Below are 16008 nucleotides of genomic sequence, written 5' to 3'. Positions count from 1 at the left end.
TATTAAATACTTGTTAACGTCCAGAGTGAAACGATCAGAGGACTTCGAGCTTTAAACCGACAGGATAATTTCATATAGAGTTAATAAAAATCATTCAAACCAACCTTGAAAACTTAAGCAGCATTTCCCAAACTTTCAAGGTTTTGAATGAACCCTGAATAGAGCTCATTATTTAGACGTGTTAAAACAGTGTTTCTCAATCCTAGTCCTGCATGTTTTAGATGTTTCCTCCTCCACCACACCTGATTCGAATGATCAGCTCATCATCAAGCTCTGCAGTGGCCTGATAACAAGCCACTCATTTGAATCAGGTGTATACATATACACACACACACACACACACACACACACACACACATACATATACACACACACATATACATACACACACATATACACATACATACACACATATATACACACATATACATATGTACACGCATATGTGTATATATACGTATATATGCATATGTATACATATATGCATACATACATATACACATATACATACACACCACACCCCCGTTAACGTATCGCGACCAACCCGCTCAATGCGGCGTCTATGTATATAGGTCTATGGTTAAAACATACACGAACGGATCATCTCTGTGAGGAAACCGAACAGTTATTTAACTTATCGCCTGAAGGTGGCACCGTAGGAAACATTCAAATCCAGCCTACGAGCCCTCACAACAGAAACCTTCGTTCAGAAGCATTTCTGGATTTTCTGCAGAGGATAGTTTTTAAAAAAATTAAAAAGACAAACGTTTGTTTTGACAGTAAACAAATTTATTTTGTCATCTGCAGTTACAGCTGGAATTCTGGGAATTCAAACACGACGTCTTTGCCTGTGAGCTTCTTGTAGACACCAGAGAAGGTTTCCACCTGAGAGAGGACGGGAAACAAAGTCAACGTTTATTCACAGTCAGGATGAACTAGAACCGAAGCTAAAGATTTATTTATATATTAACATATGTTAAAAAGCAGCAAATATCCTCATTAACAGTTATGTAAGCTTGGTGGACACTTTATTAGAGACACCTGAATTATGACCTGAGCTTATAACAGCCTCGTCTTTAACGAGAACTTAATCTGTTTAAATAAAAACTGAGCATAAAAGCATCACCTGTCGACAGACTGAGCTGTACAGGTGTATCTAATAAAGTGGCCACACTCTATAGTCACTCTTCAGTGAGACGTGGATCGTCACTGAGGTGAACATAGTCTGTGCACTGCATGGTTTAGCTCCCCAGTAACGGCCCCAGAGGGACTCTGGGAAGATGTAGGAATATGCAGGACGCGCGTCCTCACCGACCGGCTGGCCGGGGACAGAGCTTAGTCTCCGACGACGTGGAACGGGACTGTACGTCTCAGCCCGAAGGCTACGCTCCCATACGCCACCAGGACAGAGCCAGGAGAGCAACCTCGCTGGATGTCCACGTCGGTTGTTTGTGCGCACCCCGTAACGAGGAGTTTCACTTACTTTGTGTTCCACGTTGTTCTGCTGGGCCTTGTCCAGGTGGACCTTGATGAGCCTGCTGCTGTCCATTTTGACTCTGATCCTCTTACCCACGATCTCGCTGGGGAACACCAGGTCCTCGAGGATGGCGTCGTGAACCGCGGTCAGAGTACGGCTGAGAGAGGACGCAGAGAAACATTAACACCAGAGATTCACCGAGTTTAACAGCAACCACGGACGTGGATTTCACTTCACGTCGCATCTGCATCGACTCTTTCCAAAATCAGGTAATGTGCACTGCATGGTTTAGCTCCCCAGTAACGGCCCCAGAGGGACTCTGGGAAGATGTAGGAATATGCAGGACGCCCGTCCTCACCGACCAACCGGCCGGGGACAGAGCTTTGTCTCCGACGACGTGGAACGGGACTGTACGTCTCAGCCCGAAGGCTACGCTCCCATACGCCACCAGGACAGAGCCAGGAGAGCAACCTCGCTGGATGTCCACGTCGGATAAACACTGAGCTCACACTCGACTGAAGATCTTCCCTGAAACTCTGAACATCGGCCTGGACAGAAACTTGAAGACTTCAGAATCTCCCAAAACAATCACTGATAAATATAATTGCAGATTAATCAATCAGTCTCCGTCGTATGTTTGGGTGTTGATTTGTTTTAAGATTTCACACATGAGCAACAAAACATTTCGTTCAAGTTTCATCTATGTGTCCCCAAAATGTAGAAATGTCTCTGGACGTTTTAATCAGTCAGACGATGATCAGTTCACCATCACAGAGGAGAAGTGTTCACGTTAAAGACAGAAGCAGTTCATTCTCCTGACCGACATCAGGATTTCAACTCAGCCTGTGACATTAAACTTTGGACTCACCTCCTGGGACGCTTCTGCTTATTCTTAATGCGGCTTTTCCTGGTGGGTTTGGGCAGAATTCTCCTCTGAAAAAACAAAAAACATCCGATCATGACTCGGCAGTTTCAAACTAAATCAAATCATTCAGGGTCAGACTGATGTCGGGTCATGTGCACTGCATGGTTTAGCTCCCCAGTAACGGCCCCAGAGGGACTCTGAGAAGATGTAGGAATATGCAGGACGCCCCGTCCTCACCGACCAGACGGTCGGGGACAGAGCTTAGTCTCCGACGACGTGGAACGGGACTGTACGTCTCAGCCCGAAGGCTACGCTCCCATTCGCCACCAGGACAGAGCCAGGAGAGCAACCTCGCTGGATGTCCACGTCGGATCAGATCATCTCTGCTTACCAAACGTTTCATGTCAGATCACTTTATCATGCATATTATTATCTAACATCACACATGGACCTGCCACGTGCTGTATCCGTCCTCACCTGTGCGATGAAGACCACGTGCTTTCCGCTGAACTTCTTCTCCAGCTCCCTCACCAGACGCACCTGAATCTTCTGGAAGGACTTCAGCTGAGGAACGGGAACGAAGATGATGATGGCTTTCCTGCTGCCACCGACCTCGATTTCCTGACAGACGACAAAGACAACAAGCTTCAGTTAGTCCTAAAAGTTAGATTTGCCGAGAAGAAACAGACATTTCAGTCAAACTGATGCAAAGTCATGTGCACTGCATGGTTTAGCTCCCCAGTAACGGCCCCAGAGGGACTCTGGGAAGATGTAGGAATATGCAGGACGCCCGTCCTCACCGACCAGCCGGCCGGGGACAGAGCTTAGTCTCCGACGACGTGGAACGGGACTGTACGTCTCAGCCTGGAGGCTACGCTCCCATACGCCACCAGGACAGAGCCAGGAGAGCAACCTCGCTGGATGTCCACGTCGGATCTTGATCGATCGACACGATTTGAGTGGAAACGCTTCTCACCTTTGCTGCAGTGATGTTCAGCTCTCTCAGCTGAGCCTTCAGGTCAGAGTTCATCTCCAGCTCGAGGAGAGCCTGCGGAGAGACGAGAACGTCGTGAGGACAACCTCAACCAAACACGTGGAACCGTCTGGAATCGAGGAGGTCAAAGCGGGCGTTCACACAGGATCAGGGATTGCGGCAACTTGTAGCTCGCTGCCTGTTATTGTTACTGTCTCTCGACAGAAGTGTTCTCTCTCTAATCAAACATCTTCGTGTCATTTTACAGCATAAAGTCCAAGCTGGCACATGAAATAAAGTCAGAACACACACTTAGATCAGATCTCTGCGTCAGAGACATTTCAGGCAGTCTCTGTTTTCCCAAAACTAGTATCTGGATCAACTCGTCTCCTGCACGCCGGCGAGTTTGTTTTTTTGCGGCAACCCTTGCAGACCTCCAGTGAAACGAACCGAACAACCTGATCCTGTGTGAATTCACGTGAGACTCAGCAGAACCTGATTCCTGATCAGAACTATCCACAAACACACTTTCCTCTCCAGCATTCGACATTTTAAAGCACGTTACAGACACAAAACTCAAAACGAGAAGCTGAACGTATAAAGACGATCTTACCTGGGAGATCCCAGACTCAAACTCGTCCGGCTTTTCGCCATTGGGCTTCACTATTTTGGCGCTGGTACTGAACATGGCCTTTGTCTCTGCAGAGAGAAACACAACATACATAAGTACAGGTACATGTATGACACAAGCATGTAAAGGCTAAAGAAGCTAACCAGGAGCAGCAGGCTGTATTCACACTTTTTAAAAAGGAAAAATAAACTTTAAGACAATAAATATATTAAAATAAAGCTGCTAAATTAATAAAATAAGTGTTTAAAGTGTGTTTAAGGTGAGCTACAACAACTTAAAGCTGAGCTACAGAGCTAACACCGAGCTGAGCGGCTGTCATTAATGTTTAAATATGAACTTTAACAGATTTAACTTTAGATATTTCATATATTTCACTCACACACACTCTCAGCTCCGTGTGTGTGTTTGTTGTAATGTAGCTGAACACATGCACGGCCTGCTAACGTTACACCTAACCCCCATTCACCAGCTCCCATCACCTATTCCCGCCTTATTTACCGATATAAATAAACCATCCGCCGCCACAGGGCGCCTAATCTAAAGTATCAGACACTTAAGAAGCGTCACGATGTGAAAACAGCCGGATTAAATCACTTTAAAGCGAGTTTTGAGGCAGAAAAGTCCGTCCCGTGAAAAATAGCACGACTAACCTCTGTCAACGACGGCCAAGGAAGAGGCCGGAACATCGCGAGAGTTGCACTAATCTCACACTGCGGGCGGACGAGTTCTCGCGAGAGTTCCAGGAGTCCATGCTGGGAGTTGTTAAAAGATATCGCGAGACGGGAGTCGTGATGGGAAGTTCGGTTCTTTTTAAGGAGTCGGATCATTTGACTCAGCTCACTCAAGAAGATAGATAGATAAACGACTTTATTAATCCCTGAAGGAAAAATTATGATATCAAGCAAGTCCAGTATATTTGAACACAATAAAAAATACAATAGAATAAAGTACTGAGATAGAAAAAATACAAATAAAAACACAAAATAGGACACTTATGTGTTTTTTCTAATGTGTTTTTAGTGAACTATCTTATATTGTTTTGATGATTTGATGTTCTTCTTATGTAAAGTGTCTTTGAGTACCTTGAAAAGCGCTTTTAAATAAAACGTACTATTAATATTTAGGAGGATCTCCAATAACATTCGTTAGTGTATAATTGCCTGAACATAAGAATCGCGTGTGAATCAATGAGTCCTTTATATCTACAGTAGCCCAGAGCAGACAAACCAAAAAACACTGATCTATTTGTGGCCTTTTGTTTTTTATGTGAGTCCTTGAAGGAAAAGGGTGAAATAAATAGGTAAATAAATAGGTAGATAAGGTGCAGTGGCAAGATGATGGTAATGTTAATGTTAATAACAGTATATAATAACAGTAGCAGTATATAATGATAATATGCTCTGCACTAGCCTACCCCATAACATAAAGTCCTCCCCCACTATTGATATCTTCAAATCCAGTTTAAAATCTTACCTCTATGATTTTGCTTTTAGCTGAGTCTGAGGCCGCACTATTTTTACTACTTTTCTTTTGTTTTGTTGTTTTTCATTTCCGCCCTGATTGTAAAGCACTTTGGGTCAACGTCTGTTGTTTTTAAATGTGCTCTATAAATAAAATTGACTTGACTTGACTTGACTACACTAGATTACAGGTATTTTACCACGTATGACTTTAATAATTCAGCCAGATATAGCGCTGTTTTGATGTTTTGACTTATATCACTTAAATGATTCAATACATCCTTTGTACTGAAGTATTCAAAAGTAAAAAAAAAAAATGGGGAAATTTACTTGTTAAAGCAGCAGTGGAAAGTGTAGCATACACTACAGAATTAGGAAAAAAAACACAATAAACAGACAGAAATATCTATAACCTACACAATAAACACAAAAAAACAATCAACCTTCAAACAGACAAATACTGAGGATAAAAAGTGGCATGATATATAAAAAGAGTATTGTAATGCAAAATGACCATAGTATAAGTATAGTATAAGAAATATTGCAAATAAATAAATAAATTGCCTTTGGTGGTATGATCCTAGTATATCCTCACGTGGTACATGCACTGATAAAAAAAGATAAACAAATAATAAATAAAAAAACAATAAACATAAAACACTCACGTGGACGTGAGTCGGCTCTTATAAGAGTTCTTTGAACCGGCTCGTTCACGATCGACACATCTCTAGACGGAAGTGATGTGTACTAGTCAACATTAGTTTGAGGGTATCTGTGTTTGCAGCGTTCTTTATACGTTAATTAAACGTTTTATTTCGGGCTCCAGTTATATTGTTCTCAAAGCTCCGTGACCGTCAGGATGACCGCCGCCTCCGCGCCCCGCGCTGCCGGCGGGCAGTGATGCTGCTCGGTGTGCTCAGAGCAGCGCGCAGGACCGTGTGCGACATGCCGAAGGGAAAGTTCTTCTACGCGGTGAAGAAAGGCTTCAAGCCGGGAGTGTACACCTCATGGTGAGACTACAGCTTTAATAATAATAATAATAATAATAATAATAATATATGTGTATGTGAAATATTTTGTTTTCTGGAAGAAATGCATGTGACAAATCCAAGAGATGCAGACCTCCACTGTCAGGCCCAGAAATGCAGGGGATACATTTCAAAATAAAACTGCAGACCTCCACTGTCAGGCCCAGAAATGCAGGGGATACATTTCAAAATAAAACTGCAGACCTCCACTGTCAGGCCCAGAAATGCAAGGGATACATTTCAAAATAAAACTGCAGACCTCCACTGTCAGGCCCAGAAATGCAAGGGATACATTTCAATGAGGACCTCCACTGTCAGGCCCAGAAATGCAAGGGATACTTTACAAATAAAACTGCAGACCTTCATGTCAGGGCCAGAAATGCAAGGGATACATTTCAAATAAAACTGCAATACCTCACTGTCAGGCCCAGAATGCAAGGATACATTTCAAAAAAACGCAGACCGGTACGTGTGTGTGTGTGTGTGGGGGTTGTGTGTGGGTGTGTGTGGGTGTGTGTGTTGTATGGAGGTATGTTATGGTGCTGTGTATGTAGAGATTAGATATAATAGATATCGCTAGGAGATATAGATAGAGAGCGCATATATATATATATATGTGTGTGTGTATATATTTTTTAAACATGTTAAGAAATTAATTTTTTACTAATATAAAAATCAAAAATATATTTTTTTTAATAATAGAAATAAGAACTAGAACCACAAATAAAGATAAAAACTATGTATGTACATTTAAATCAGGCTGTAGAATGAAGCAGAGGTAAGTATATTTAACATAAACATATCAAACTGTGATTTATTAATTTTTTTTTTAGGGATGAATGTAAAAGCCAAGTGGTCAAGTTTCCATCAGCCACTTACAAGAAGTTTGCGTCAGAGAGAGACGCCTGGGCGTTCATCAGAGGAGTCGAAGCTGCACCTCCCGAGGTGAAGAAAGGTACTGTGGTCCAGACCCACATAAAGCTTTTCTTCTTATTATTCTTTCTGTAAAAATAACTCGTTCAAGAGGCTGAGGATGATCAGTCCTCGAGCAGCAGCTGAGACACTTTCAGGACTGTGCACTTAAGTTAATTTATTATATCCACTCTGCTTGATTGTTTTCCCAGTTATGCATTGATACTTCCGGGCTAAATGCCTCTATGCCGTCACGGAAACACACAAACATTTTGTGTTGTTTTTTTTTTTTGGCTTTCAGTGTCTCAGATCGTCGAGTCATCCGTCGATCTGCTTCCCAAAAGAGGCCCGGAGCCTCTGCAGTACATCCCGCTTGGTAAGAAGAGATGTCACTCGGAGGAGGAGACGGAGACGAAGCCCAAACGAGTCAAGCAGTCAGAAAGTTCGTCTTCAGAAAGCTCCGATGGATTCACGTACATGGGTAAGTTGGTCAAACGCAGCAAGACGATCTGTTATCGATAGAGCGTCACTTCAGTGTCACTCAGCCGTCCTCCTTCTGCTCAGGTGATTCTGTGGTCGTTTACACCGACGGTTGCTGCTCGGCCAACGGACGACTTGGCGCCCGAGCCGGCATCGGGGTTTACTGGGGCCACAACCACCCACTGTGAGAAAACACACAAATATTGTGTCATAGAGAGACACCCGCTGTGAACTGTAATAAATCTGTTACTTTGTCGTGTTTGTCACTGTTTTCCTGCAGAAATGTTGCAGAGCGGCTGCAGGGAAGACAAACCAACCAACGTGCAGAAATCCAGGTGTGGCTCACATAGCAGACCGAGTTATTTGTCCTAAAGGCACAGACAGAGTCTTAACACAGATACAGAGTGTGTTAGTGGCTGAAACCAGGTTGATTTTCTGTGTTTCTGTGTGAACCAGGCAGCCTGCAAAGCGCTGGAACAAGCCAAAGAGAATAACATAAAGAAGCTGGTCCTCTACACGGACAGCAAGTTCACCATCAACGGTGAGTCTTTCTGAACGTGAAACCTGTTGGGTGCAGATCAGAGTCACATCCATCTCCAACGTGTGACGTAGTCGACCTTGAAGAGCTGAGGTTTGAAGTGTGTGTGCTGCAGGTGTGACCAGCTGGGTGAAGACCTGGAAGCTGAACGGCTGGAGGCTGAAATCTGGAGGTCCGATCATCAACAAGGAAGACTTTGTGAAGCTGGACGGGCTGAACGCACAGGTGGAGGTGGCCTGGGTGAGTATGAGCCTGCATCACGTTACAGTTTCCTTCATCTCCGCTCGTCATATTAAGCTTTTCTACATACTGTCGGTGAGCCTGCAGCTTTAAATTTATACATAATTCAACATAATCTGAAGACAGCCAGACGTAAAATCAATATTCCACCAATGAGAGTCTCGCAGCACTTAGAAAAAGTGCCACAAGAGGCGCTAGAGGCACTTTATGTTCAGCTCTAGTCACCAAACCTCGAGGTTATACAACAGCAGTTAACAACAAGTAAGGCCAGTGATGCTGGTAAAATGATTTCTGTAGTACTGAGACAATTAAATGCAGTTCTCCCGCTTCCTCTTCTTCCTCCAGTTGCATATTCCAGGACACGCCGGCTACCGAGGCAACGAGGAGGCCGACAGACTGTCGAGAGAAGGAGCGGCGAAGCCTTTATAGCAGCCGAGACGACGACGACGATGATGATGATGGTGAACGAGATGTGCTGCAGGACCGCTGATGTGCTGTATGCTGCTTTTCTTTCAGCATGAAACTGAAACTTCAAGGACAGTCTGTGTGTCTGTTTTCTGTTCAATGTTCATTTTTTTTAAATTTGTTTCTGCTGTAAATAAAGTTTGTTTGCTTCTGCCGTCTGTCTTTTTATTTCTGTGATGCAGCAGCGACATGAGGACAGCAGCACTGATAGTCGAGGTCGGGTAGGTGAGGTAAATGAGAAAGAGAGAGATTAAATTCAGGTCCAGGTCCAAGAAGAACAACAAGAGGAGTCAAGGAAGGAAGGAAGGAAGGGTTGTAATACAGTCAATGATCCAGCAGGAGGAGCTCCAGGCTGGTGCTAGAGTCTCAAACACAGCAGGACATCAGGTTTATTTAAGGACCTGCTTGAACACTGATCGACACGTTTGATTAATTTTAGTTTCATTGTTTTGAGAAGAAGTCGATTACAGTGACGCTCAGCTGAGGTTGCTGGAAACTGGAGCTTCCTCCCTCAGTCCAAAGACATGCAGGTTACCTGGTGACTCTAAATCTCCCGTAGGTGTGAATGGAGTGAATCGTCCACCTCTCACCTTGATGCCAGCTGGGATTGGCTCCAGCCCCACTGTGACCCTGATGAGGATAAGCGGTTATGGATGGACGGCTGGACCATCAGACAGATGTTAAATGTATTTATTCCACTTTCATTGGTAGAAATGAAGAAAACCGTCACATTACAGCCCAAAACATTCTCAATGCAAATAACTTCATTCTGAAAAACACAGTTGGATCTAACTATGTTTATCTCACGCTGGGAAAGATTAAAAAGCAACAACCTCCTGGTGCAAAGATGAAGTGAACATTTCATTTCTTTTATTTCTTAGGATCCTCTTTAACTTCGTCAGACAGATAAACCACATTAACAGAATCATCATCATACAATTTATGTTTGTACTCTTTATTCTACTTTTACGTCAGCACATTTCAAAGATTTACAGCACTTCATGTATCTGGCAGCTGTATTAACTCATAACTTTGCAGTATATGAACTTATTATGAAACATCTGCTGTTCAGTTCACTTGATCTCCATTTTAAAGTTATTTTCTTTGAATACAAAGTCAAAAAAATCTGTATTATATTTTAAAAAATCAACCCAGCGTGCAGATCTATTAATCTATATTACTATTTTCAATTATATCTAAGATCTTTTCTATTTTATTTGCATTTGTAAATACTTTTCTTCTCCACCTTGTGTACTGTGACAATACTGTGAGTTTAACAGGTACAAATATCACCTGAGCGGATAATTAAAGTCGGTCTTATCTTATCTTATAATTATTTTCTTAGACAAAGTTGTGTTCCGTCTCTTTTCTGTTGCATTTCATAGCAACTGATTTAAAATAAAAACTGGTTAAATACTAATATTATATATTATAATACTAGTATTTTTAGTGTACTGACAGATATCTTCACTTGTTTTAGGACGTAAAAATAAATATCTCAATGAAATAAGTGAAAAATATTTTATTAAGTATTTAAGATTTGTTAAACTTTCAGTCCCCTCACACATTACTGCATCAATAATAATCTTATAGTTCATATACTATAAAAAAGTATAACACAACACCATCAACTTTAACTTGTAACCGAGTACTTTTACTACTCGTACTTGAGTATCTGAGTATTTCTTCCAGCGCTCCTTCTCGTCTCCTTCCCTCTGGCAGACCTTCTGTGTGTAAGAAATATGAAATCATTTGTTTCTGCTGATGGAAACAGAGAGAAAGATAAATTAGAGCGTCACCCCTTCTCACTCGCACCCTTCTCCTTCTTCTTCCTCCTCCTCCTCCTCCGTCCTCCTGCGGCCGGTCGACTGGTTGGTGTCGATGTTGGAAACGGGCGGACGGAGGCTTGGAGTTCCTCGCTCTGACCCCGGCTGCTGCCTTGCGGCGAGCGTGGGGCGCCACGACCCCGCCAGAGGCAACCCAGTCTGAGAGAGAGCGCCTCTCGCAGGTCAAAGGTCACCCCGCAGCAGCTTCACCTCCTGGTGGGCTGCGCCTCGTTAGCACTCCTCCTCAACACACACACACACACACACACACACACACACACACACACGTTTCTCCTCAGCAGACTGAGCTCTGGCATTGGTCCACCGTTGCCCTGCTGCAGGGGAAGAAGACCGAGCTAACTGTAAAGAAACTTAACAAACCAGACATTAGAAACATCCTGCTCACACTTCAGTAAGAGGTTTTTGTCAATTTTTAGACCAGCAGAGTCTAAAATAGACCACGATGTTCTGCCGGGGTTGAAGAACTCTCTGACACCGCAAACCGTCTGACACCGAGCGGGGGATGTTCGCTAAAGTGCTCGCAGTTCTGATGGGGAAGAAAGAAAACTTCATGCAGACGTTCAGATGTTTGACAGGAAAATAAGCCCGGACTAGACACTGAGTCCAAGTCCAAGTTGAGTCTCGTGAAGTTCGGCATCGTTTGATTGATTGAGCTTATATCGTTACTTCCCGAGTTCATCGAGCTCACGTCTGAGTCGTCGAGGCCACGTCCGAGTGTCTGGGGGTCTCGAGTCCAAATTGTCAAGGCCAGATAAAAGTCACTGAGTTAAAGAGTAGCTTAGCACCTCCTGGAAGTCTTGTTTCTGTCGACCTCCAGTGGGTGAACCTCTCACCGTGCTGCAGGACTGCTGTGATATCACTGGTGGGTGATGTTACAGGTGCAACATGACCACACCTGACAGCTGCTGAGATCATGTCTTATTTACTTCATGTCTACTTTTGGCCAGAACCTTTACATTTCCTCTACATGGATCAGGATCTAAATTAAGTTCCTGCTCAGGGGGGGGGGGGGGCGTAGTACTTTAAAAAAGTACAGGAACAACTCTGATTGGTCGAGTACTCGCAGCATTTTATTTCAGCATTCATTTTTTAAAAATCTGCTGCTTATTTTGGTTCATCGTCCTTCGAAACATCACATGGAGTTACAGAAAGATCTTTCTGAGCATCTACATCCAGCACAGATTAGGCACCTGCAGGGCAAAAATTGATGTGAAAACAGACCTTGTGTTCTCTGGAGAACCTTTTTTGTGTTATTTAAGGTTCTTTGGAGAACCGAATACCCCCCAAAAAAGAGTTCCTTAAGTCTTAAAGTGCTTTGAAGAACCTTTTCATGTTTAATAATTGAAGATCCTTTGGAAAACTGGTTACTGGTTCTTTAAGTTGAACCGAAAAAGGTTCCTCTATGGCATCACCGTGAAGAACCACTTTAGGTTCTAAGTCGAACCTTTATTTTTAAGGAAAATGCAAAACAGTGGGGTTGAAGGAACCTTTTAGTTCCTTGAAAAGTTCCTGCACCTAAAAGATCTGAATACTTACAGCTTTGCAGAGTCTGTTAGTTGATGTGCAACATCTTCAGGGTCATGTGAGAGTCTTGAGATCATGGCTTGAGGTTCTGAGGATTGCGGCCACCGATGGCACCATGAATTGCGCATCGCTTGCCCCGTCTCGTGGTCTTTTTCACGAGAATATTGCAGCGGGAAGGCGCCGATAAACTGAGCAGTTGACTGCAATTTGTCTGTTAAATTTGGAATTTTCTGTAGGAGTCTCAGTATTTGAAGTTGAGATGGTGGTTGAGCTACGTTCGAGTCAAAAACTCTTCAGATACAAGAACAACACTTTCCACACATATGAAATGTTTGATTTGAAAGAGAAATTAATCTGATTCTAATAATACCTATACTAATTACGTGTGACTCACTGTGTGTTGAGTGTTTTGTCAGATTGATTGTTAAGTGAAGTGTTTTAACTGGGCGTCTCAGCACATTGAGAGCTCTTTTCCCTCCAACTCAGCTGGACCGTTACAGCGCGTAACAATCGCCTCCGATTCTCACAGCGGTAGGTTTTTAATGTCGTTTCATTGCCTCGTGGTGAATATCAGGTGTTATACTAACCGTTCCATCTGTGCACATATGATGTACCGTGATGCGTATTACTCCGTCTGGCTACAATCACTTCTACCATTATGACTGGATTCGCTTCAGTTACCTCCAACTCTCTGTGAAGATGCAGTTATTTTTCACGCTTTTTTTTTTCTTTTGCAATGAGACTCATTTACATAGAAAAAGGCAATTTTTGCACCAAATATATGCACGTTGCCTAATTTAGATACATGCAAAAAGCAGCAGGGCATCAAGACGCATTTGCTCAGGAGCGCATTTGAACCTTTCATGGGTTCTTTGTGAGTTTGTTTTTGTCTTATTTGTGCAGGTTTCACGGCTGTCTCTTGAGTAATTTCCAAGTTGCTCATATGTGAGGTCGCGTGTACAGTTGCTGATCTCATGCTCGAATCACAGAGGCCACATTTGAGTCCCTCTCCAAAGTTCCTGTCCTTTTCGCTGAGGTTATGTCTAGAGTTTTTCGAAAGATGAAGTCCAGTTTTCGAGCTCCTGCCGGGTCGTGTCTCCCGGTCGCAGTGCTCGGGCCTCTGAGTTAATATCTAAGTCGTTGAGGTCATGTCCAAGTCTCAAAGTTATTATCTAATTCTCTGAGGTGACATCCCAAATTTATGAGAGAACATGCTTAATTTACAAAGCTCATGTCCGAGTCACCGAGGCCACATCCAGATCTCTGAGTTAATTTGGGAGTCACTGAGGTCATGACTGTGCAGCTCAGGTAGCGTTGAGTTGCTGACATCATATCCAAACCGTTTAAAAAAGGCTTCTTCGTATCGGTGTGTGTTCTCAGGATGCAAACACTTGATTACTAGAAAGCGAAAGCACAAGTTGGTTTGTATCTTTTAATCATCAGAGCTCATCTGGCATTGACAGTGTTGCTCTGGAGCCCCGCTCCTGCTCCCCTCTCCACCATCCATCATCAGGAATACTCAGAAAATATGATCCGATGATGAGTTTTTATTGGCGCTACCATTTTGATCCGACATCCAGAAGCTGTACGGCTCAGCACTGCATTGATGTAGCACAGGAGGAGCTGCAGTCAAAGACGGCTATATGAACAAAGTGCTGTCTGTTTCCATGACAGCTGTCTGTATCTGGCTCTGAAACAAGCTCCCCCACCTCCTCTGCTACCATCATGACGTCTGAGATGATGAAAACCAAGGGCTCCTTAAAGGTTTCTGTGTTTACTGGTGCTGGTACTCGGTTTCCTAGCGGCAGGCATCGAACTCCGAGAACTCCCGATTCGTTACGTAAGGATTGTCATCTCCATTAGGAACTGAGTGAACCGGTGCACTTGTTTTCTCAAAACCAAACGCAACAGAAATGTGAGAGATGTATTAATTAGTGAAATCAGAAAGCAGTAGAGGTCAGAGAGAATAAAGACGCCTGCCAACTCGCTGCTCATTAGGAAACCACCAGATTTATCTTTTAAAACAAAATCTCAACCTCTTTTTTTTCCCCACTTTGATCAAGATCAGATGGTTTCAAAATCTTGGCATCTTTGTCTAATTTGGTGAAATGACCCTTTAAACTAAAAGTATTGAGCGTGTGGACAATGAAAACACCCATACGTCCCCAATGGGCTGCATACAAAGACTGAATGTTGCCGTTTCTTTGTGGTGATGGGTGAAGCTGTTGGTCAGTCAGGTCAGCGAACACACCACGGGCCTCCGCGATGGAGCCTGATCACTGCTTCCTTTATACTAACCGATCAGCGTATGAGCTATTAGCGGCTTGGCAGGTTTTTGTCATCGGGGGCTTCATTATCCCGTCTCCCTGCTGATTTGCATCGCGGACAGAAACGTATGAATCAATCTGTGCCCTCGTCCAAAGTTTGGCGCCGCTCCACACCCTTGCAGCCATCTCTGCATTTCTAAAGTTTTACATCAAAATGAGATCCAGAAATTATGACGCCTACTCTGATTAACAAAAAAATAAATAAACACTGGCATGAAAGTGAAAATCATTATGGAAATATATTAAACTTATCGAGTATTCATGGGATTTATCTGCAAACAGGACCAGGAAGGTTTTTAGTCTCTTAATGAGTTTGTATCATTCAGTAAATATTTGTTTTACATAAATTTAATCACAGTTTGAGTCTCTGTCATGTGAAACATGTGAGTCTGGCGTTTCTGTCAACAAAACACACTGTGGTTTATTTTGCACCAATCCTACAAACACCGTCAATATGGACGAATCTCCTCAACAAATGAGCTATTGTCTCCTTTACCTCGCTCTGCTTGAATAACGTTGGTTAAAAAGTACATTGACCAGCTGTTTTAGGAAATAAAACACACAAATCTGTAAATTTCAGAGGTAAAGATTTACGTCCTCAGCAGGTACCAATGAGAGCCACAGACTGAGCGGAGAAGATGAATATTCACACAATAAAACAACCATCCATCCTCCACTCGACTCCTTTTTATAGTATATAAGTAAAACACAAACCAAGAAAACCAAACAAAATCCTCCTGCGAAGAGCCAAAAACTGCAGTTCCTCAAACGTCCACTTGTTTACAGCCTTTTGCCATCAAAAGAAAAGCTGTTTTTCCATATGATTAAACATGAAAATACTTAATAAAATAAAGGTTTTGCATTGAAATATTACAGTATCAGCCTCTAATATAAAATACTTTATTCTGTATGAATGCCTTTAAAATGCTGTCTAAATAAAGGTTTTGCGATGAAACACGACTGTGTTTTATGACATATTTTACGGCCTTTTTACTGTTATGGTTTGCTCGTTCTCGTTTTTTCACCACAAAAAAAAAAGCCATTTTTTTATGCTGACTCACTGTTATGCAGTGGTGGAAGAAGTACTCAGATCCTTTATTAACGTACTAACACCCATACATCAATCAATTTTCCATAACTGTCATAACAATCTTTATCAGTGTTACAGAGCGTTGGAGCCAATCCCAACTGGTATTGGGTGATAGAGTACAAACACCACTACAAGTAAAAGTACTACACAA

General features: G+C 42.8%; 2 protein-coding genes and 4 non-coding genes across 6 annotated transcripts; 1 reads left to right on the top strand and 5 right to left on the bottom strand.

Moving 5' to 3' along the window:
- Positions 1–767: 767 nt before the first annotated feature.
- On the bottom strand, positions 768–4683 carry rps7 (ribosomal protein S7). The gene is made up of 7 exons (XM_010753692.3): positions 4597–4683; positions 3929–4014; positions 3319–3390; positions 2820–2963; positions 2346–2410; positions 1484–1634; positions 768–885 (listed from the first exon to the last, which is right to left on the bottom strand). The coding sequence occupies exons 2-7, from the start codon at positions 4001–4003 to the stop codon at positions 808–810; spliced, it is 585 nt and encodes a 194-aa protein (XP_010751994.1). The 5' UTR covers positions 4004–4014; positions 4597–4683; the 3' UTR covers positions 768–807.
- LOC113746948 (small nucleolar RNA SNORA73 family) lies at positions 1224–1445 on the bottom strand. The gene has a single exon (XR_003463255.1). It is a non-coding gene; the product is annotated as a small nucleolar RNA SNORA73 family (small nucleolar RNA).
- On the bottom strand, positions 1748–1969 carry LOC113746961 (small nucleolar RNA SNORA73 family). Its single transcript, XR_003463269.1, has one exon. It is a non-coding gene; the product is annotated as a small nucleolar RNA SNORA73 family (small nucleolar RNA).
- On the bottom strand, positions 2491–2713 carry LOC113746950 (small nucleolar RNA SNORA73 family). The gene has a single exon (XR_003463258.1). It is a non-coding gene; the product is annotated as a small nucleolar RNA SNORA73 family (small nucleolar RNA).
- On the bottom strand, positions 3055–3276 carry LOC113746949 (small nucleolar RNA SNORA73 family). The gene has a single exon (XR_003463257.1). It is a non-coding gene; the product is annotated as a small nucleolar RNA SNORA73 family (small nucleolar RNA).
- Positions 4684–6110: 1427 nt separating the features above from the next.
- On the top strand, positions 6111–9211 carry rnaseh1 (ribonuclease H1). The gene is made up of 8 exons (XM_010745324.3): positions 6111–6416; positions 7268–7389; positions 7648–7827; positions 7911–8010; positions 8107–8161; positions 8283–8367; positions 8480–8604; positions 8950–9211. The coding sequence occupies exons 1-8, from the start codon at positions 6307–6309 to the stop codon at positions 9031–9033; spliced, it is 861 nt and encodes a 286-aa protein (XP_010743626.2). The 5' UTR covers positions 6111–6306; the 3' UTR covers positions 9034–9211.
- The last annotated feature ends 6797 nt before the right edge of the window (positions 9212–16008 follow it).

The sequence above is a fragment of the Larimichthys crocea genome, chromosome XI (assembly GCF_000972845.2).
Source record: "Larimichthys crocea isolate SSNF chromosome XI, L_crocea_2.0, whole genome shotgun sequence".
Lineage (NCBI taxonomy): Eukaryota > Metazoa > Chordata > Actinopteri > Sciaenidae > Larimichthys > Larimichthys crocea.
Note: the sequence above shows the minus strand (reverse complement) of the source record. Positions and strands in the feature narration are given on the sequence as shown.